The sequence below is a fragment of the Camelus dromedarius genome, chromosome 6 (assembly GCF_036321535.1).
Source record: "Camelus dromedarius isolate mCamDro1 chromosome 6, mCamDro1.pat, whole genome shotgun sequence".
Classification (NCBI taxonomy): Eukaryota; Metazoa; Chordata; class Mammalia; order Artiodactyla; family Camelidae; genus Camelus; species Camelus dromedarius.
In genome coordinates, this window is record NC_087441.1 from 63,491,767 (window position 1) to 63,514,738 (window position 22,972).

Genomic DNA, 22,972 nt, shown 5'->3' on the forward strand with positions numbered 1-22,972 from the left:
CTTGAGTTGATGTTTTCTGAGCAACAGTATCCATTCTGCTCCCAGATTTCTCTTTCTTGAAGTGCTGAATGCTCGGCACTTGTGTATGTATTGAATTTTGACTCCTTGATTAGTTATGTTCTTTGCCCAATAGCTATCAAGCAAATACTATCTAAGTCTGGAAAAGCCTATACAGTTCTTATCTCCTCAGTCCTTTTTCTTAACTTATTCTTTTTAAAACTTCCTCTAAGTTTAGTCTACTTGAAATTAGATGTCCTGTCACAGCAGTGTCTCATGGCCCTTGCCTGATCTTGGTCTTCGTGCACTTTGCTTTCTGTTACGTCTCATTTCCACTTGAAGAACTAAATATTGGTGCACTGGTTTGAGATGTTCCATTCATCTTTCTTTTGTGACTATGTAGCTAATTAAATATACCAAGTAGAAGAAAGCAGAATTAGGGTAGTTGCTAAACAAGTGATTTATTTTTTAATATTTTAGCTGAGTATTAAGTCCTCTTCTTAAAACTGTCCGAGACAGTAAGTGTTAAATTTTATTTCACTTTTTAAGTTTTATCTGTGTCACATTAGTGATGGGACATCATCAAGCTGTCAGTGACTTCAATCTTGTTTGTGAATCATTCTCTGCCACCCGTGGACTATTTGTAAGTCAGATTTCTACATATTTAAGGCACCTGAGAAGATGTTACATGAAGTCTTTTTAGGATATAGAAAAGAAAAAAATGGCCTGGGTTTCGCAGTCATTACAATTGATTTTTTTTTTTTAATTTTCAGCAGTTAGCAAGATCTTTCCCACTAATTTTATGTTTAGGAAATATGTTTGGCTTTGATTTTTAATACATGCATAGAAGTCACTGCCATGTTAGACCAAATTTGTTTTTCCATAATTTTGCATTAATGACATGTAACTTTTAAATTTTGAAACATGTTTTGTCCAATATTGATTATTTATTACAAGTCTCAATTTCAAATTTTCCTGAGTTTTTTCCTCCCATGAGGAGTTACCAAGAAATTGCTGGTGGGTCTGCACAGCAGAAGCCCTGTTGCTTTGTGTCCTGCAAATCCACGTTTGACCAGAGCATGTTGTGCGTCTTCCTTTTCAGTCTTCTCCAGCCACAACTGTTACATCTCCTAACTCTACACCAGCTAAAACGATCGACACATCCCCACCGGTTGATTTGTTTGCAACTGCATCTGTGGCTGTCCCGGTCAGGTTAGTTAATGACAATGCAGTGAACTGTTTGTTAGTGTGTTGATGAGGTTTTTGTTTTATGTACTGAGCCCAGATGATTTCACAAAATGAAATGGAGTCCTAGTAAGCGTGTGATTTGGGGGTAGGGTTTATTTTCAAGTCCACAAGGTAAGATCTTCTACACTTACAACACTTTCGTAGGATTGTACCTCTCAAAGCATAAGATAGACCTAAGCTGTAGAAATCACCTTGTTGCTCACACATTTGGGGAAGGAAGTAGAAGAATGGTGCACACATTTCAGGTTCTTCTGAAATCAGATGTCGTGGAAAGGGTTTCTAAAATCAGTTTCTTCTGGTGTGAAATTAAAGGGTGTCTTAAAGTGCTATAGAATTGAATCAAATCGAATAGAAAATTTTTGAATGTTTAAAAAAATTTTAAATAAAAAAATAAAATAGAATAAAATAAAACTTGCAGTTGTAGGCCAGTTACCTGGTGTGTATGAGGAGCACAGACTCTGGTGGTAGGATGTTCCTAATTGCTTTTATAGCACCTAAAGGTCAGAACAGTAATGAGAAAGGTAGAGTGACCGTGCATCCTGTAAAATCTCCAGGCTGCCTAAAATGAAGCCCCCAACTCATAGAAGCTTCTTCAGATAATGATTTTAGGTTAATTCTTTGGTTTTTTAGCCTTGAGAGGAATCTAGTCCCATTTTGTAGTATCTGTGACACTGATGATGAATGCCTTGTTTGGAGGCTTGAGTTGTGAACTGAACAATAGATCCACATAAGGTTCCCATGTTAACTATGTAGGTTCCCCTCTACTGGCTTAATTCTGCGTTTTTAATCACAGGCTTGGTCAAACCAGATCCTTTCTGCCTCTGTAGTGCGATAAATTGCTTCTTGTAAAAGCATTGATTCAGGTCTTAATAAGTCCCTATTCTGGCTCTTAGAACAGCTGTATTTATGAAATGAACATTAGGCAAGGTGCAGAGGTCTTGGAATTGCATTCCTGACAAGGCCCCGGGATGCTGCTGGTGAGGAGACAGCACTTTGAACAGCAAAGCTCTAGACTCCTCCTTGGAACGTCTGCAGGCACGGGAGCTTTGAAAAGCACAGCCCCAGCTGAATAAGTGTAAAAAATATGGAAATATTTTTAGGGGAGGCCTCTGCTAGGCAAACTTGATATATTGTAGTTTAACTTAGAAAAACAGATACATTAGTGAAGATTTATTTTAGGATTCTTTGGTTTATAAATAAATTCTTCTCAAGACAAGAATGATTTACCATACAAAAAGAAAAAGAAAACTTTAGAAAATAAAGAAAAGGAAAAAATCACCAATCATTCTCTTACCTTTAAGATTTGGAGTATGTTTCCTTTTGTCACAGTCCTTATTACCAGTGTTTCAAGTGCTACCTCATGGACCTAACATGTTCAACATTTCTCCCTACTTTGGGGCATTTGGGTTTTCCCTTTTAATTCTGTTCTACGATATGAGTGACCTGTTGCTTGAAGTATGGTTTAACTTTGTTGTCTGTGGAGCAAAAGTTGGCCAACTATGGCCCATAGATCAAATCTAGCCCACCATCTGTTTTTGTAAATAAATCTCTGGAACAGTGGCATATTCATTTGTTTACATATTGTCTCATATGTCACCTATATCTTTCATGCTGCATTGGCAGAGTCAAGGAGTGACAGAGACTGTCTAGCCCACAAGCGTAAAATACTTACTAGCATCTGGCCCTTGGCAAACGCAGTCTGCCAGCTCCTGGTATAGAAGAACATATGCCATACTGCTGTACTTCCCAAAATATTATTCTCTTATTGGATTTAAAATACCCAAAACCTGTGACGTTTTCCGTATTTAAAAAAGCATCTTCACATTATAAAATTTCAAAAGCTGACTTCAAAATTATGTTTCCCGTTCAGCACTTCTAAACCATCTAGTGATCTCCTGGACCTCCAGCCAGACTTCTCCGGAGGGGCGGCCGCAGCCGCGGCACCAGCACCACCACCACCTTCAGGAGGTGCCACTGCGTGGGGAGGTGAGTGACACCAGGTGGCCATGCCATTTTTCTATTTAGTTGTTTTTATTCAGGCTGTAATTGTTAGGCTTACCTACTGATTATCCGAAATGGTGCTGGAAACTCATTCAGAGAGCAAATGCCAAGAATGGCGTCTACTGATTGAAATACATATTGAGAGAGAGAGAGAGAGAGAGACAGAGACAGAAAAAGTACTCATAGTCTGGTTTAAATAGTGAAGGAATCATAAATTTTTTAATTTTAAAAGTTGGAACCATGGCAGTATTTTTCTTTGCTAGTCTAAAATTCTGATTATTTTTAGTAATTGCTCTCTAGAAATTTAGGCTGTAGAAGGTTGGGTGTTCCCATGAACTTATGCGGTTACTCCAAGGCAGCATTTCGAAAATCTGATTTGCTTGTATGTGGTCTCCTTCACGGATTCCTTTAGACCTGAATTGTCATTATTCACATTGTATTTGGCTTCATGCAGTTGAAATCTGGGATAGATTCTCGTTTGCTGAGAAAGATCCATACTAAACTGATTAAGAGGAATCACACCTAAGTGCTTGATTCCCATTTTATTCATGGGGATTTTGGAAAACAATTAAGCTTTTGTATGTGTTTGATTAAAATACCAATATTTCATAGCAATATAAAAATTAAGTTGATTACTGGTTAATTCTCAGAACTGCACAGAGTTGTTTTTAAGTCTTTTACCCTACTACATCAGACTATCAAAATAAGATTTTTTTTAAGTTTGAAAATGGCTCATACAGCTATAGAAACCACACAACCGAGAAAATGACATAAGCAAGACAGTGGAATAGGAGGTATCCCATCACACCTCCCTGCCGCACCAACCATTGGCAGCCATCCACAGATAAAAGTGCTTTTGTGGGAGTTCTGGGAACAGGTAGGAGGTTGCAAAGCCCAAGTGGAGCCCAGGACCTAAAGGCTTGACTTGAGAAGGCAGGTCTATGCCCAGGTAGGAGGCTCACCAACCTTGGTCCTGGCTACAGACCTGAAAACACTGCCATTCCCCTGTGGACTCACTGCAGTCCTGTTTTGCTGTGACCCTGCCATGAGCAACATCTGCCAAGGGACTGGGGAGGAGCCGCACACACACATGCCTTGGGTAACAGGCCTGCTGACCTTGGTCTCAGCTGTGGACCCTGAAACTGCCTGTGACCCAGCTCCAGCCTCTTTCAGTCATGGTTCAGAAGCAGTCCTGCCTGCGCAGGAATGCACCAGGAGACACCTGTCTGTGCCCCCAGAGGCAGGTCCAGTGATCTTAGTCCAGCCTCAGATCCTGAAGCAGCCTTGTGACTAGTCTCCAGCCCCTCCCAGCCCCAGTCAGGGAGCAGTCCCGCCCACCCAGGGAGCATTTGGGAGAGACACCCATCCATGCCCCTAGGGGCAGACCTGCAGACCTTGGCCTCAACCATGGACCTGAAAGCAGCCCTCTGACTCAATAGACCCAGCAGGAGCTATACCCAAACACACACCTGATAACAAGCCCACCATCTATGGACCCAACTGAAGACCCTGAAGTGAACTCTTATCCCAGCTCTAGCCCTGCTGACCAAGGTCCTGAAAGCAGTCCTATCCACCCAGGATAGGATCCACATCCACCCAAGGCCCTGGTAACAGGCCCACCGACATGGATACTCCAGCAGACCCAGCAGCAGCTACGTGACACAGCTCCAACCCCACTCAACTCCAGCCTCAGAGACAGAATCATCAGCCCATGGACCTGACAGGATAAGGTCTTTACCTGCCAAAACAAGTCCTCAGAACCAGGAAGAGGTGTTTACTCTTTCAAATTCACATACACCAACACGAGGCTACACAGAATACAAAGAGTCAGGCAAACAAACATGACACTGGGACACTTCCTCGGGACACTGCCAAAGGAAACTAATAAAGCTCTAATAACTTACCCCAAAGAAATGGAGATCTAAACATTGCCTGAGAAAGAATTCAAAATAATCATCTTAAAGAAGCTCAGTGAGATACAAGAGAACACAAATAATCAACAAAATGAAATCAAGAAAACTATACATGAACAAAAAGAGAAATGTAATGAAAAAGTAAAACCCATCAAAAAAGAACAAAACAGAACTCCTGGAGCTTCAGAATACAATGATTGAACTGAAAAGAAAAACTTAATAGGGAGCGTCAAAGGAAGACATGACCAGACAGGATAAAGAAATAACAAACTGAAAGATAGATCATTAGAAAATAGCTAATTAGAGGAACAAAAAGGAAAAAAAAAATTGAAGCATACAGGACCTATGGGATGTCATCAAGTGAATGAATATATGCATTATAGGAGTTCCAGAAGATGAAGAAAAAGAAAAAGAGCAGAAAGCTTATTTAAAGAAATAATGACTGGAAACATCCTAAATTATGGTAAGGATATGGATTTTTAAATTCATGAAGTTTAAAAGTCTCCAAGGAAGGTAAATCCAAAGAATATTACTTGAGACACAGTATATAATCAAATTGTCAGAAGTCAAAGACAAAGAGAAAATTTTGAGAACAGCAAGAGAAAAGCAATTCAAGGAAATCCTGATAAGGCTATCCTACATTTGTCAGTAGAAACCTTGCAGACCAGGAGGAAGTGGGATGATATATTCAAAGAATGAAAGGAAAAAAAAAGTGCCAACCAAGAGTACTGTACCTGGCAAAGTTGTCCTTCAGAAGTGAAGGAGCAATAAAGACACTATCCAACAAACAAAAGCTGAGGGAAATCATCACCACTAGACCTACCTTAGACAAAATACTAAAGGGATTTCTTCAAGTTAAAAGAAAAGGATACTAAGTAACTACATGAAAACATATGAAAGCATAACTCTTGAACAATGCAAGTTTGAACTGCTTGAGTCCACTTATATATGGATTTTTTTTCACTAAGTAATGCGGTACTAAATGATCCACAGTTAGTTGAATCCACAAATGCAGAACTGTGGATATAGAGGGCTGACTGTAAAGTTATAGGTGGATTTTTCACTGCATGAAAGGTTGACACCCCTAACCCCCATGTTGTTCAAGGGTCAACTGTATAAAACTTACTGGTAAAGGTAAATATATAGTCAAATTCAGAATACTCTTAACACTGTAATGGTGGTAGATAAATCACCTTTAACTCTGGCATGAAAGTTAAAAAATTTAAAATAGCTAAAGCTACAGTAATTTGTTATTACATACACAGTATAAAAAGATGTAAATTGTGACATCAAAACATAAAACCCAGAAGGTAGGGAAAAGTAAAATGTCTACACTCTTTGTATGTTGTTGAAGTTAAGTTGTTATCAGCTTAAAATAAACTGTTACAGCTATAAAATGTCTTACAGCTATAAGATGTCTATGTAAGCCCCCATGGTAAACACAAAAAACCTCTAGTAGTTATTAAATATAAAGAGAAAGGAATCAAAGCATACCACTAAGGGAAACCAGAAAGTCAAAAAGGAAGACAGCAAGAGAGGAAGAAAGGAACTACAAAATGATCATAAAACAGTAACAAAATGACAGCAGTGAGCCCTTACCTATTAATAATTACTTTAACTATAAATGGATTAAATTCTCCAATCAAATGACAGAGTAGTTCGAAGGATATTGGAAAAAAAACAAACATAAAAAACAAGATCTGACAATATGGTGCCTTCAAGAGACTCATTTTAACTTTTAAGGACACACATAGGCAAAATGACGGGATGGGAAAAGATTTTCAGTCAAAATCTATCATAAGAGACAAAGTCATTATATAATGATTTTAAAAATGAATTCAAGAGGATACAGCAATTATAAGTATATATACACCACAATTCAGAACACCTAGATATTTATAGCAAATATTAACAAAACTGAGAGAAATAGACAGCCATACAATAATAGTAGAGGACTTCATTATGCCACTTTCAACAGTAGAATGATCATCCAAACAGAAAATCAATAAGGAAATAGCCAAACTGAATAATACATTACCCTAAATGGACCAAACAGGCATATAAAGAACATTTCATCTAACACAGCAGAATAAACAGTCTCCTGAAGGACACATAGAACATTCTCCAGGATAGATCGTATGTTGGGAATGCTAAAAATTTCTGAAAGAAGACTGAAGTCATGTCAGATACCATTTCTGACCTCAGTGGTATGAAACTATAAGTCAGTAACAGAAGGAAAATTTGAAAATTCATAAATATGTGGAGATTAAACAACATACTTATGTCCAACTAGTGGGTGAAAGAAGAAATCAAAAAGAAATTTAAAAGAATCTTGAGACAAAGGAAAATGGAAGCACAACACACCAAAATTGCAGAAGCAATTCTGAGAGAGTTTATAGCAATAAATGCCTATATTAAGAAAAATAAAGTTCTCAAACAGTCTAGCTTTACATCTCAGGGAACTAGATGAAGAACAAACTTAGCCCTAAGTTAACAGAAGGAAGGAAGTAATAAATGTTAGAACAGAAATAAATGAAATAGACACTAGAAAAACAATAGAAAAGATCAACAGACCTAAGAATTGGTTTTTCAAAAAGATAAAATTATCTTTAGCTAGGCTAACCAAGAGAAAAGAGCAATGACTCAAAAATAAAGCTGTAAGTGAAAGAGGAAACATTATAGCTGATACCATAAAAATACAAAGGATCATAAGAGACTACTGTTAACAATTATATACCATAATTGGATAACCTGGAAGAAATGGATACATTTCTGAAAGCATACAAACTGACCAAGATAGAATCAAGAAGAAATAGAAAATCTGAACAGACCCATAATGAATAAGGAAATTGAAGTAGTAATAAAAAACCTCCTAACAGAGAAAAACCCGTGAACAGATAGCTTCCCGGGTGAATTCTACCAAACATTTAAAGAAATCTTAATGCCAGTTCTATTCAAACTCTTCCACAAAATTGGAAAGGAGGGAACACGTCCAGACTTAATTTTGAGGCTAGTTTTACCCTCATACCAAAGCCAGATGAGGACACTACAAGAAAAAAAAAATTATAGGACAATATCCCTGATGAACATAGCTGCAAAAATCCTCAACAAAATATAAGCAAACTGAATTCAACAGCACATTAAAAGGGTCATACTGCATTATCAAATGACATTTATCCCTGGAATGCAAGGATGGTTCGATATATGCAAATGATACACACCACATTACAGGATGAAGGATAAAAATCATATCATACATTCAGAAAAAGCATTTAACAAAATTCGCCATCCTTTCATGATAAAAACGCCCAACAAATTAGATATAGAAGGAATGTCTCAACATAATAAAAGCTACATATGAAAAGGCCACAGCCAACATCATACTTAATGCTGAAAATCTGTAACCTTTTCCTCTAAGGTTAGAAACAAAACAAGGATGCTCATTCTCTCCACTTCTGTTCATTAAAGTGCTGGAAGTCTAAGCCAGAGCAGTTACTCAAGAAAGAGAAATAAAATACATTCAAATAGGAAAGAAAGAAACTTGTCTCTGCAGATGACAGTTTTATATGTGGAAATCCTAACGCCACGAAAATAATGTTAGAACTGATAAATGAATACATTATAGTTGCAGGAGACACAATCGCATGAAAAAATCACTTGCATTTTGATACACTAGTAGCAAGCTATATGAAAAACAAATCTCATTTACAATAGCATTGTAAAGGGTAAAATAGTTAGGAATAAATCTAACCAAGGAGGTGAAAGACCTGTACACTGGAAACTATAAGACATTGATTAAAGAAACTGAAGACAAAAATAAATGGAGCAATATCCTGTGTTCATATATTAGAAGAATTAATATTGTTAAAATGGCTATACTACTCAAAATGATCTACAGATTCATTGCAATCCCCTGAAAACTTGCAAAGACATTTTCTTATAAATAGAAAAAAATTCTATCATTCACACAGACCACAAAAGACCCCAGATAGTCAAAACAGTCTTGAGAAAGACAAACAAGGCTGGAGGCATCAAACTTCCTGAAATCAACCTATATTACAAAGCTATAATAATCAAAACAGTATGGGACTGGCTTCAAAACAGACACCTCAACCAACAGAACAGAATAGAGAGCCCAGAAATAAACCTAAGTATTTTCAGTCAGCTAACGTTTGACGAGGATACCAAGAATACATAACAAGGAAAAGATAGTCTCTTCAATAAATGGTATTGGGAAAACAAACGTTTTGAGGAAACATCTACATGCAAAAGAATGAAATTGAAGCCTTAACTTACATCATACACAAAAATTAACTCAAGTGGATTCAAGACTTAAATAAAAGACTTGAAACCATAAAACTTCTAGAAGAAAACATAGGGGAAAAAAATCCCAGAGCTTGATCTTAGCAATGATTTTTTTGGATTTGACACCAGAATCACAGGCAACAAAAGCAAAAATAAGCAAGTGGGACTGCATCAAACTAAAAAACTTACACACAGCAAAGGGAACAATCAACAAAATGAAAATGCAACCTGTAGAATGGGGAAAAGTGTTTGCAAACCAAACCATATGTCTAATAAGAGATCAATATCTAAAATATACAGGGGATGCAAACAATTCAGTAACAAAGGAAACCCCAAATAACTTGATTTAAAAATAGACAAAAGACTTAAATGGACATTTTTCAAAGAAGGTATGCAGGTGTCCAACAGGTATATGAAAATGTGTTCAGTATCACTAATCATCAGGAAAACACAAATCAAAACCACAAAGAGATGTCACCCCACACTTGTTAGGATGACTGTTATCAACAAGACAACAGATAACAAGTGTTTGGTGAAGATGTAGAGAAAAGGGACCCATTATACACTGTTGGTGGGGATGTAAATTGGTACAGCCATTATGGAAAACATAATGGAGGTTAATTACCACATGACTCACCAATCATACTTTTGGATGGATGGATATCTGTACTCCCATGTTCATTGCAGCATTATTCACAACACCCACTGTATAAAAATAATCTAAATGTCTGTCAACAGACAAAAGGATAAGAAAAATGTGTTGTATATATTCAGTGGAGTATTATTCAGCCCTAAAAAAGGAAATCCTCCTGTTTGTGATGACATGGATGAACGTGGAGGACCTTATGCTAGGTGAATAAGCCAGACACAAAAGACAAATATGTGTGATCTCACTTGTATGTGGAATCTAAAAAAGTCAAACTCATAGAAGCAGAAAGTAGAAGGGTGCTAGGTGGTGATGAGTGGTGGAGGGCAGGGCATGGGATGGGAAGACATTGATCAAAGAGTACAAATAGTCAGTTGTAAGATGAATAAGATCTGGAGATCTACAGTATGGTTACTATAGTTAAAAATACTGTATTATATACTTGAAATTTGCTAAGGTAGTGAATTTTACGTATTCCCACCACAAAAGATATAGTAAAGATAGTAACTGTGTGAGATGATGGATGTGTTAATTAGTTTGATTGTGGTATTCTTTTCATAATATGTATGTATATCTAGATAGAAATGGCTTACATTTAAGTCATGATAATTTTCATTATAGGACTGTGAATTTCAGAGTTTCCATAAATCTTTAAGACTGTGTGTACGTGTGTACACATGAATGTATATGAACACAGCCTACAGATTCTTCTGACTTTTGGCTTTTTGTTCTTCTTTTTGTGGTTCTTTTAAGTGTAAGGTTAGGTTGTATTTGAGATTTTTCTAGTTTCATGAGATAGGCTTGTATCTAAACTTCCCTCTTAGAATTGTTTCGCTACTGCCCATAGATTTTGGGTTGCTGTACTTTCATTTTCATTTGTCTCCAGATTTTTGTTTTATTTCCTCTTTGATTTCTTCAGTGATTCATTTGTTGTTTAGTAACATATTGTTTAGCCTCCATCTGTGTGTTTTTGCAATTTTTTTCTTGTAGTTGATTTCTAGTCTCAGCATTGTGGTTGGAAAAGAATGCTTGATATGATTTCAGTCTTTTAAATTTACTGAGACTTGTTTTGTTGCCTAGCATATGAACTTTCCTACAGAATTCCATTTGCTCTTGAAAAGAATGTATATTCTGCTGCTTTTGGATGGAATGTTTATGTGTGTGTATGTGTATGTATATATTTATAAAGAATGTTATATATAAAGTCCATCTGATCTAATGTGTAGTTTAAGGCCAGTATCTCCTTACTGATCTTCTGTCTGGATGATCTGTCCATTGTTGTGAGTAGGGTGTTAAAGTCTCCTACTATTAGTGTGTTTCTGTCTGTGTGTCTGTTAATATTTGCTGTATGTATTTAGGTGCTCCTGTGTTGGGTACATATATATTTACAATTGTTATATCTCCTTCATGAATTGATCCCTTGATCATTATATAATGTCTTTCTTTGTCTCTTGTAGTGGTCTTTGTTTTAAAGTCTATTTTGTCTTACACAACTATTGCTACCCTGGCTTTTCATTTCCATTTACATAGAATACCTTTTTCTATCCCCTCACTTTCAGTCTTTGTGTCTTTATATCTGAAGTACCTATGTTTAATGTCAAATTTATGTTTCTCAATCTTTTAAATGTCTTCTAGAACTTTTGGTTTACTGAGTTCTCATATTGCTTCTAAGGCTCTGAAAAAAAAATAGCTCCCTAATGAGTTTTGACAGTTTCTTCACAAGTAAGGTAGATTTCCGGTAACATTCATGAATTTGAATGTGATGCCTGAGATGTGTCATATGAATGAGAGTAGAAGAATGCCATTGGACACTCTAAATGTTTAACCTAAAGTCTTACTATGGTTAGGAATAGCTCCTCCTAGGCTTTTAGGATGCCTACTGTAATCCCATTGTTGAACACTAAGAAAGTCTAAACCCTAACCCTAACCCTAACCTGAACCGAATGGAATGCTGACCTCAGGAAGGCTGAAAAGTTTTGATGCTACATAATCTCACATTCTTCTTAAAAATAATTCTCAATAAAAATAATTCTCTCATAATGAAAAACATCTGGTAATGGAAAACTTATGAGGAAGAAAACAGTTTAGGTTAGAGTTTCTTTCCTCTAACCCCTAAACTTGTGTTCAGTATAGTATATTCTACAGTCAAACTACAGCTATTATAAAGCCTCTATCCATGCTCTGGAATTCTGCACTGAAGTGGCATATCAAATAAAGATGATGAATAATGGTCAGTTAACTACAGTTTCTTCAGAATTGACAGTTACAATAAAATGAAGTCAACCAAAGCAGATGAAATGGTAAATCTGATAAGAAATAAATCGAATTTGTTAAGGTTGTTTAGACCTAACTTAAGGTAAGTCTCCTGACCTCGCTTGTTCTGTTTTTCCACCTGTGAAATTGGAAGTTTGAGCAAGAGGATCCCTCAGGTCCCTTCCAGCTCAAAATTCCATGATTATAATAGGTAATACATTTATTTTTTAATTGCACATGGTCCAGAAAGGTACATAAAGCTCAAGTTCCTTCACTTAGTGCCTCCCCCTGCTCGGACATTGGTGGGGTTGGATGTTTCAGCTTTATCTCTTATCTCTTCCTATGCTGACATGTGGATGTCGACAGACCTTTTGGGAGAGGGTGAGTAAAGCTTTATTTTTAAACCTCTGTTTTGAGAGATTTCCATATCATAATAACTGTCCTTTCATTGATTGTCTGGAGCCTCGTATATCTTTTGTCCTTTCCTTTCCTTCTCCTCCATTTATTCTCTGTCTATGGTGCAACGTAGACTCTCTGGCTGCGCTGTCCTCCGCTCCCTCTGAAGCACAGATTTCAGATCCCTTTGCACCAGAGCCCACTCCTCCTACTACAGCTGCTGAAATCGTGACTGCTGCGGCTTCTGCCTCCACTACTACCACTGTCACTGCCGTCACTGCCGAAGTGGATCTCTTTGGAGGTTAGTTAGCCACATCACTGTTCTTTCATGCTCCTCCCAGGATTGCGAAAGTTACCCTAGAGTTAGGGCATTCAAAATGTTTTACATTATATAACAGCATGTCAGCATGTTTAGGTACTTTTTAAATGTTTATTCTGATGTATTTATCTTCACTCAGTTTGTCAACTTCATTTCATATTCATTTAATTTTAGTGATTTCACAGTAGAGGTCGCAATGCTTTTGGACCTCTTTGATTTTCTGTCTTTTGCAAAGTTAGGATTTAAGTTGCTACTAGAACTCTTGTCACATGTGTGCTCCAGCCCTGCAATGTCTATTTAAGAGTGGTACCAGATCCTTCTATCATCTGTAGAATTGGCTTTTTGGATTTTTTTTTTCCCAGTTCGAACTAGCTGAGAGGAAAAAATATTTGGGGAATATTGAAGGGGAAATCTTGGCCTAAGTTATTTCTTAAGATTTAGGATAAAAAAATTAGTTAAAGGTAGTTCATATATAGAGGTCTCTGAAGAGAGTTTAGGGCTATGCACGTTTTTGTAACTTTAAGCTTATTCTGTCCGAGCGAAAACTGGGATCATCTTTGGCTTTGGAACCTTGAGAAGTTATTTGAGTCAGCACTTGCAATGCTGATTGAAAACAGGTTTAGATCAGTCTCTGAAATGATGGTCTAAAAATAAAGATTTTTTCCATCCAAATATATATTCTGACACAGAGTTGACTTACAGCTTTGAGCCTGAGTCAAATACCCTAAACTTTGCCAATATATTTGTGGACCTGATGAACCATCTGAAACGAGTTTATTTACATCTTCCCGTCTGAGTGGTGCTAATGTCCAGACCTGGAGAAGTGCTCATATCAAATGCATACATCAAATAGTGTTATAGTCATCATAGTTTTGTGTTTCTTCATGACAGTATAACATCTTTCCCAGGGCACTTTGAGAATATGGTAAAGAAATTGGAGGAAGCAGATGAAGGGCGAGGCAGGGGCAGGAGAGATTTGGCAGGCTTTGGTGGAGTTAGTGTATTTCCCTGGGAACATACACGTACACACACTGTCATGTGCCACTGTGCTCCAAGCCATGCCCCAGTCCTTGAGGCTTGCCCGTGTTGTCTGAGGCAAGGAATACTCAGCTAGACACAGCATGGTTACCTCTGCTTCACGCAGGGACTTTGCTGCTGCCTTGAGGCACTGCCATTCTATTACAGGAAAAAAATCTGTTTTTAAAAAATGTGTTGGAAGGGCTCTGCAGACTCTTGAATAATTTATTATAAAGAGTCATCCACTAGATAAAGTCAGTTTTCCAGCTTTGCCTCTATAACTTTTGAGACCAAAAATTAGTTTTAGCTTAAATTTATAAAATCACCTTCTTCACCCCCTCCTCCCTCCCCCGTCATTGGTCTTGTGGGTGGATGGTTTCTTATAGGTTTATGTCACCAGAAAAATTAAAGAAAAATACGGATTTTTTTATTTAAACATTTCTATATCTTTAGCTATTTAGATTTTTGTTTTTCAGTCCATATTAAGAATTAATCCCCCCTGTGAAATTAACCAGTTCCATCTTGCTTTTCTCATGGGCCTAAGATATTTCTCTGAAATATTCTTTGTGCCATTATGCTATTTTGTGTTACTGCTTTGACCACATTCATCAAGCAGAAGAATCCATACGTTTGGAAATACTTTCATGATGTCGTTCTTTCTACTCTGAAATACAAATTTAAAAGATCAGGGCTGCAGAAAATCATATAACTTCATGCCAAAGAATGGGGGCTCTCCTTTCATTTCACCAACATCCTTTCCAGTCATCTGGCTGGAGGCTGAGTAAAGATGAGAACATCCCCAAATCTCATCATTATTTTTATTAATCTGTATAGCTTTGTCAACTATCTCCTGGCCTCTAACAGCTTTAAAATGTCTAGCCTTTATGTTCAGAAATCTATGTGTCACTGTTGGTTTTGTAGTTTTCAGTGATATTCCCTAATTTCTTCCATGCTCTTTATGGATTTATAAGGAATCATTTAGAGGTAGGATTTTAAATAAAAACTTAAACTAAAATTTCTTTGGCCATGTTGTGTGGCTATTTAAAAATTTTTTTGTATCTCTACAATAGGCAAGTGGTAGAACTTTTGAATACTAAGAGCACCAGTTATTTTGTTTATATGACTTTAAAATATGCCCTTTTGAGGTTTTATGTAGCTAGCACAGCAGTATTAAGTATATTGCTTTAGAAATAAGGTTAATGAATTTTAATTTCTGAAAAATGGCTGTTTAATTTCATGAATATGAAATATTAAAACATTAAAATTTTCTATATAGTTTCATCTCATACTTTCATTCCAAATTTGAAAAAGAGGAAATATCTGTTACTTTAAAATATTCCTATCAATACCCACATAATGTAGTCATTTCAGTATAAGTCATTTAAAGGTATTTTTTAAGAAGCATTTTATTTACTAAATGCTTTATTTTTGAAAGGGAACTTCTAGGAAATAAAATCTGCCTTTTGTGGTCATGTAGAACAGGACTGCAAGGCTAGTTGTGCTTAAAAAGTTCAGTAAAACTTAACAGATATCCATAAAGATAAAACACAAAATCCTTAAAGGCATTATTTTTCATTTAGGTAAACTTTGCTGACAACAGCACATTAGTTTGTAACAGCACAGTATTTTTCTAAGCAGTATAATGCTGAGTTGCTGCTAATTCCTCTGCACATTCACCAGCGTACCCTTTCAATCAGCCGTGCTGATTTTTCAATCAGCAGTCCATGCGATGAGGACGGGAGGTTGTGAGCACAGAACCAAGTGGCTGGAAAACCAGAGAACTTGCCTCGTAAGCTTGACTTCATTTGCACAAGTTAACAAACTAAATCAATCAACCTTCCCTGAAACCAATACTTAAATACAAGCACTTAGAACTAGATTTCATGTAAGTGTCTTATCATCTAGAACCTTTGGGGAAGAAGATGAGCTTGGAATGGTGACTCTTGGGCTGTTGAGAATGATTGAAACCTTTGTGCCCAGTATGTGATTTAAAGATGGCTTACATGCCTGGAGGAGGCAGGGAGAGCAGTGCAGGCTGGGGGAGACAACAGCAAAAGGACCTTTTTACAAAGATAGTCACATGATAAAAGGTTAGAAAATCCTTCTAGGCTTGCCGGAAGGGAGAGAAGGCTAGTCCCCTGCAGTGTCAGAGAGAGACTGCTTTACTGGGGAGGCCCTGGACTGAGTCCGTAACTGCAGAAGCGCAGGAACAGGCATTTCCAGGACATAGCACTGGTTGGTCTTCGGCAGAATGTGGACATGAACTTCAGATGAGTAACACGGGGAAGAGAACTAGGTTGGAGATAGCTTTAGTTTTCAATACTGGGATGATAATACTGCATCAATAACGAGAGAAGGCTGGGTAGCTAAGAACTTTTGTTGTTTTGTTTTTAACGACATCAGAATTGTTAATATCTCTCACAGTGCGGGGGGCCCTCTGGGCTCAGCTGGACAGTTCTCTCTGGGGGTCCCTTTCGTGGCTGCAGGCAGACAGCGGCTGGGGCTGGGACCATCCACAGTCTCTCTCATTCAGGTCTTCATCTCCTGGGCTGGGAAGACTTTAACAGGCAATGGCTGGAGCAGTGGGTGCCCCTGTGTTTGAGAGGTTTTAGCAGGAGTAGATGAGTTAAGTTAGTAATGTTTAGTTTTGAGGAACAAGAGACGTATTCAAAGGAGATGACTTGCTGACAGGAGGGAGAGAAAAATACCACCTCTCCTGAGGATAGAACTACAAATACGGGTTTCACTGACTTACCCAGAAGTGGTCATTAAAGAGGCGAGCCCATGAATATTCGTTTGAACTCTAGCACTGACATGACTGGTACTTATTCCACCCTACAAGGAGGCAGCAGCATAGTATGTGGCTCAGTTCATAACAGCAGAGTGGTTAGACACACAAACCTGAGTCGAATGACTTACAGCCAAATCCTGAATCTCCATCGTTTGCTGGGCTTTGGTCAAGTCCTCAGACCTGGCAAGTTTCCATTCTCTTACCTACAAAGTGAAGATGATGAAACCTACCTCACAAGAGTTGTAGGAATGAAATTTAATAATACAAATAAAATACTTGCACAGTGACTGGCATCTTAATACTAAATAGTGATGGCTGTTACTGTTCCTACAATTTCCAATATTCTGAGCCTCATTTCCAGATTTTATAGGAATAAAAAGAAAACAGACCTGACTTGTGGCAAAATATTTTCAGCCCTCCCAGCCTCCTCTTAGACTTTTCTTGTGCTTAGTGCTTTCATGTTGCTCCAGGTTCTCTGGGATAGTATCCTTAACGTGGCATCTGGGGAGGTAGGTCTCTGTCCCCTGTGTTTTTCCTATTTCATTATTATTATTTGACCTCTCCCCTGATGGAACCCTACTCAGAACATAAATTCCCTCAGTGTAGCTAAGGGAAGCAGTCCAGTCAAGTCAGTCTGTAACATATGAATAACTGAATGACCCATTGTACCTTCTAGGGACATCTCTGTTTTTGTAAAGGACTTTTTAGCCCAAGTGATTCTCTCATATTTCATGATTGTTAATGCTGGTCTTCAGGACGTTGTTACCATAGTGTATCTCATACTCAGATCAGTTTGGAACATGCTTGGTTAAAGTGAGAAACAAGTGTCTTGACCGTAGGACTTCCTGCAGCCTAATATACCATGTAAACCTCCGAGAAACGCGATAGACTGTGTCACATTACCCAAGCATGTTTGGCAAATTCTTTTTAATGGCTAGAGGAAGAGTGTTCTAAGGAACACTGGTAGATATTGCAGATGGGAAGTCTTGCAGGTAAGTGGCAGGTTCTGAGTGGGTGTTGGTCCCTACTTTCCAGGGGTTTCTTGTAAGCAGGTCATACTTAGAATGGCTTCATTCCTTTTGTACTTTGGAGCTAAAGAGTCTCTTTGAAAACTCCAGCAATTTTTACCATAATTAATCTGGTATGCTGGCAGAAACGTTAGAAATTATTTGTACACATCGGCTATTTATAGATTGGACATTTATAAACTGGGGCTGCCTGTATATTAATGGATCTTACTATATGTTATTATAATCTACTGTAAATAGTTATACACCTGTAGTCTTAAAAACATGCAACTATACTTTTAATCTGTTGAAAATACATCATTTTCCACATAATTGGAGCAATACAGTATTTGAAAAAAACAATAAATTTAAGTTGACATAAAGGTATTATGGTGTCATCTCCTAATTTTCTTTCTTTAAAACAAGCAAATCCTTGGTTGTGTCCGAAAATGTTTTTCAAGGATAAGGAACACTTAACTTTTATGAATATTTAATATACTTCTCATGTTACCAGTGTAATTTTGCCTGTAGTAGACTGTGAAAGAGCATTTATGCTAGAATTGTTTGCATTATCGCCGTATATTTAATTTGATTGGCGTTGATCATGTTTTCTAGAAACCACTAGTCAGAGACATCATAGTAACACAGTGTCTAAATGTTATCTGGACATTAAAGATTAATGTCTTAAGTTACATAATAAAATTATTTTTGTGTTTTAATTTTCACATCCATTAATTTCTAATGATACATGAAACATGCTTCTCAGAGCCCTTATACAATGAGAATCTTGTTACTTTTTAGATGGCAATGGGCCTCCGCAGGAGCAACACTGTACGACTTGCATGTAGCCAACATTAGGGGCGCCAAGCGTCATTGGGGACCGCCAACAGTGCATGGGCCACACAAATGCATTTTCAGAAATTCATGTTGTATAAGGGAGCTTTCTTCGCAATTTAACTTGGTTCTTTTACTATATTTTCTTCTCTTTTTATTCCTTTCATTTCTGTTGTTGTAAAACCTGCACCCAAGATGCCTTTGCAGCTTCTCCTGGGGAGGCCCCTGCAGCATCCGAAGGGGCCGCCGCACCAGCTCCCCCAACCCCTGTAGCAGCGGCGCTTGATGCATGTTCAGGAAATGGTGGGTTTCAAGCCCCGAGCCCGTCTGTCGTTGTCCTGTCCTCACGTGAAACTCCCGTAGTTAGACGTGGCCACGCTGTGTTTCGAATTTTACTTTCTCTGAAGTATAAAGTATCATTCATCATAACCAAATAAATAATGCTGGCACTTAAAACATTAAGAAAATGAAGGGCATACTTATCAAAATTGACAATTTCTCAGGATTGACAATTTTTGTCAGTGCAAGTATGCTCTCTTAATGTTTTTTCTTCCCCTTTCCTCTAATGCTAGATGGCACTCTTCTGCAACACTGAGTTCAAAACTATAGGGATGTTTTAATGAATTTACAAAGCTACCAGATGGACCAGATTAAGTAAGGATTTGAAGAATGGTCTCTGATCCCAGACCCTAGGCCAGTCGGACAGTTCTTCGGAGTGTTTCAGTCTCTTAACTCATGGTCCCTACTAAAATTTCTTTTCTCTTTGGAAAAGCATCCTAGTCATTGCCCACTGCTCCTGAGATAGTAGTTCAGTCCAAGCAGCCTAACGCCTAGCTAGCGTGTGAATGGCTGTGTCAGGTGCCTCCCACCTATAGTTATGATGCCTCTCTCTTGTCTGTTTCCTGACTGATGCTGTGTGTCTCCGCTTTCCTTTCCAAAAGACCCCTTTGCCCCATCTGAAGGTAGCGCAGAGGCTGCACCCGAGCTGGACCTCTTTGCAATGAAGCCACCTGAGACCAGTGTTCCTGTAGTTACCCCTACAGCTAGCACAGCCCCTCCGATTCCCGCCACCGCTCCTTCTCCTGCTCCTACCGTCGCAGCTGCCGCTGCTGCCACTACCGCTGCCACCACCGCCGCCGCCACCGCCACTGCCACCACCTCTGCCGCCACCACCACCACCGCTCCTCCTGCTCTAGATATCTTTGGTGGTAATTTCTTGTTGTTGTTGTTGTTGTTGTTGTTGTTGTTGATGTTGTTGAACTCTTTCCATCTGGTGGAGTGAATTCTGGTCCTTGCGATATCCCGCATACCCAAGGATGACTGCAAGGATCCTGTGTAACTAAATGGTTCTCCAGAAACCATTTGCCGCTTGCAGTTTCAGAATCCTCCAAACTGCGAACGCAGAACTGGAAAGTGAGGCCGTCTCAGGCAGGCGAGTCAAGCTGAGTAAAGGCATGTGTGTTCTTGGTCTTAGATCTCTTTGAGGCCGCTCCCGAAGTCACCGCGGCGCCCAAGCCGGATGCTGCGCCTAGCATAGACCTGTTTGGGACAGGTAAACTGGAGCCACCCTTCCTTTACTGTAGTTTGCCTAGATGTTTTCACCCTTGGGCTCTTTGTGCTCGCCTGTGATAATAATGCCTTTGTTAGATTTGTGACTTTGATTTCAGCTTTCTACTCACCTCTGCTTGGTTTTGGTTTGTTTCACTTTCGGAAGATGCTTTCTCCTCTCCACCACAAGGGGCCTCTCCCGTGCCTGAGAGCTCTCTCACCGCTGACCTCTTATCTGGTGAGTGCTTTTGTCAAGGTCACGTCTTCCGAGATGTCTTGTGGGGGTTCTGTGTGCAGAGGTGGATACGAAAACAGTGCGGTTCCTCCCGAGTTCTTTTAAACTCAGAATGCATTTTTTTTTTTAAAAAAATCTCATTTTTGGTCCATCACTAACTGATGAGGCTTACTGTTTCAAATCTACTGCTGGTTGAAAGGAGACAACTTTTTCACACTAAAACCTCTGGCCTCAAGAAGTCAAATTGTATTTCCTTCTGGAAAGCATGTATTTTAAAATCTGTTGGCTTTCCCTTAATTGTTAAGATTGTCTGCTGTTAAACATTGAATCTCAAGAATCTCAAGTTTGTCAAGGCTTGTGGTTCCATTATCCTGTGGGTGACATGCGATTTTTCCTGTTCTGTGCTTTGCTGTAGTGGATGCATTTGTAGCACCGTCTCCTGCAACCACTGCCTCTCCAGCAAAGGTGGATTCTTCAGGTGTGATAGACCTTTTTGGGGGTGCGTATCTCTCCTCCTTCAACACTCACAGAATCTTTTTTTTTTTCCCTCTGAATAGTTTTTGGATTTTCTGTTTCATTCTATTGTATTATTTTTTTCTTTTGACCATATGAAGTTATTTCCATCTTTTAAATCTAAACTTACATTTTTAAGATCTTTTCCATTTCTTTGTCATCATCTTCATCCTTCTCAGTTCATCATAATTTTTAGTGCATGTCCTGACAAAACCAGATCATTTTTTCATTTGAAGTCCTTGTGTTTTTACTTTTTGTTCTTCTTAATGTAGAATCCACTGGTTGGAATTGCCTTTTGCTATTCTTTTTTCACTTCCTGCAGGGGACCCTGATCTGTTGGCTAAATCAGTGTTTTTAAGTTCTTAAAAGCAGCATAAACATAGGTAATTCAGAGTTGAAAACAAATAAGCCTGTCAAAACGGAAAGCTCTTGATGTCATACGTTATTCTATAGGGTTTATTTATGTTGAGTTTAATGTTTCTAAATCCTTCCAGAGGTTTCACTGATTTAAATGCATTTGCCTTTTTCTGTGTGTTATCTGAAGACAGGCAGATGTGCTGAGTTAACTCTTGAACTGCTCATTTGGATGAGACATTCAAGGTCTTCTATTAGCAGTAGATTTAGAGGGGAAAGTACAGGTTTGAAGAGATTTCTTCATGAATAGCCATCTGTGTGTATGCTGTGGGCTAAAATACCATCTTTAGCAACTTAAACCCACACAGGGTACCACCTGGACATCGAAGCATCATGGCTGGAGCCACAATGGGTGAACCAGGGGTTCAGAGATGTCACAGCCTCGGGCATTCAGAGTGCAAACAACCACTCAGCTTTGATATATAGGTACAAGTCAAGGCTGCTGCTGCTCAAATTAAGCTGGGGGTTAATTTTTTTTTAAGTTGAGTAGAGTTCTGAGTGTGGGGATTCTTTTCTATTACCTTTGGCAAAATGTGTTTAAATTTGATCCTGTTTTGATCTATTACAGGGTTTAGTCCCAAAGTTTTACTCTTAAAAAAAAAAAAAGAGAATTTTCATAGATAGAATCCATTAGAATATCTTTATAGTAAAGATCATTTTTCTCCTAAAATTTGGAATTTTAAGTGTTTAATGCAATATACTTTACATTCACAAAAATATTCAGAACTCAACAGCACTGACACTATTTGAACATTTTGTTGTATAAACTTTTTTAACTGATTCAAATAAATCTGTATTTAAATTTCAAGAAAAGAATTTTCTTACTCTTTCAAAGAAGTGTTAATTCTTAAATATTCTAGAATTCTTTTTGGAGGGGGGAAATAAACTGGTCAGAGCATCGTTCAGTTCACTCAGTCATTTCACACATCCACAAGAGATGAGTTCACCCCACAGAGTGTCATGTCTGTGCATTTCTCTGCAAAACCCTCACCTGACTTGCTGTACTTACTGTTTACACTCTTCTACTTTTTCGCTGCATAATGGATAATGGGTAGATGCATTTGGAAGTGGTGCTTCTGAACCCCAACCTGCACCTCAGGCTGCTTCTAGCTCGTCAGCATCGGCAGACCTACTAGCTGGTAATTAATTACATTAAATTAAATTAACATAGTGTTTTATGAAAGTTTACGTTTGGATATATTTTTATGAAGTTCAAATACTGTATAAATTTTAAGGTGCATGTTTTCTTTCTCTTTGGAGGCATGAAATTGAAAAAGAAGACCTTTGTATCCCAGAAGGTTGATTATTTCCCAGGATTTTATGAAATTAAAATCACAGTTGGGGAAGGGTATAGCTCAGTTGGTAGAGGGCATGTTTAGCATGCATGAGGTCCTGAGTTCAATCCCCAGTACCTCCATTAAGTAAATAAATAAATATATAAACTTAATTACCTCCCGCACCCCCCCCCCCAAAAAAAAGGAAAATCACAGTTGTACACAAGCCATTGCTGTGGCTTCTTGGATGCTCTTAACATG

At 38.2% G+C, this 22,972-nt stretch overlaps 1 protein-coding gene across 10 annotated transcripts in view; it reads left to right on the forward strand.

Annotated features, from left to right (window-relative positions):
* Positions 1–22,972, forward strand: part of SNAP91 (synaptosome associated protein 91) — a 128,297-nt gene that overhangs the window by 72,204 nt on the left and 33,121 nt on the right. For 6 of the 10 annotated variants that reach the window (XM_064486897.1, XM_064486899.1, XM_064486902.1 and 3 more), the window contains exons 12-21: positions 1,100–1,209; positions 3,116–3,231; positions 12,730–12,744; positions 12,893–13,060; positions 18,923–19,030; positions 19,669–19,935; positions 20,202–20,279; positions 20,442–20,513; positions 20,926–21,009; positions 22,493–22,576. In XM_064486897.1, the coding sequence (XP_064342967.1) occupies positions 1,100–1,209; positions 3,116–3,231; positions 12,730–12,744; positions 12,893–13,060; positions 18,923–19,030; positions 19,669–19,935; positions 20,202–20,279; positions 20,442–20,513; positions 20,926–21,009; positions 22,493–22,576 (1,102 nt within the window). The remainder of the gene's footprint in view (positions 1–1,099; positions 1,210–3,115; positions 3,232–12,729; positions 12,745–12,892; positions 13,061–18,922; positions 19,031–19,668; positions 19,936–20,201; positions 20,280–20,441; positions 20,514–20,925; positions 21,010–22,492; positions 22,577–22,972) is intronic. The other 4 variants (XM_064486903.1, XM_064486900.1, XM_064486905.1 and 1 more) reach the window with 4 other exon arrangements.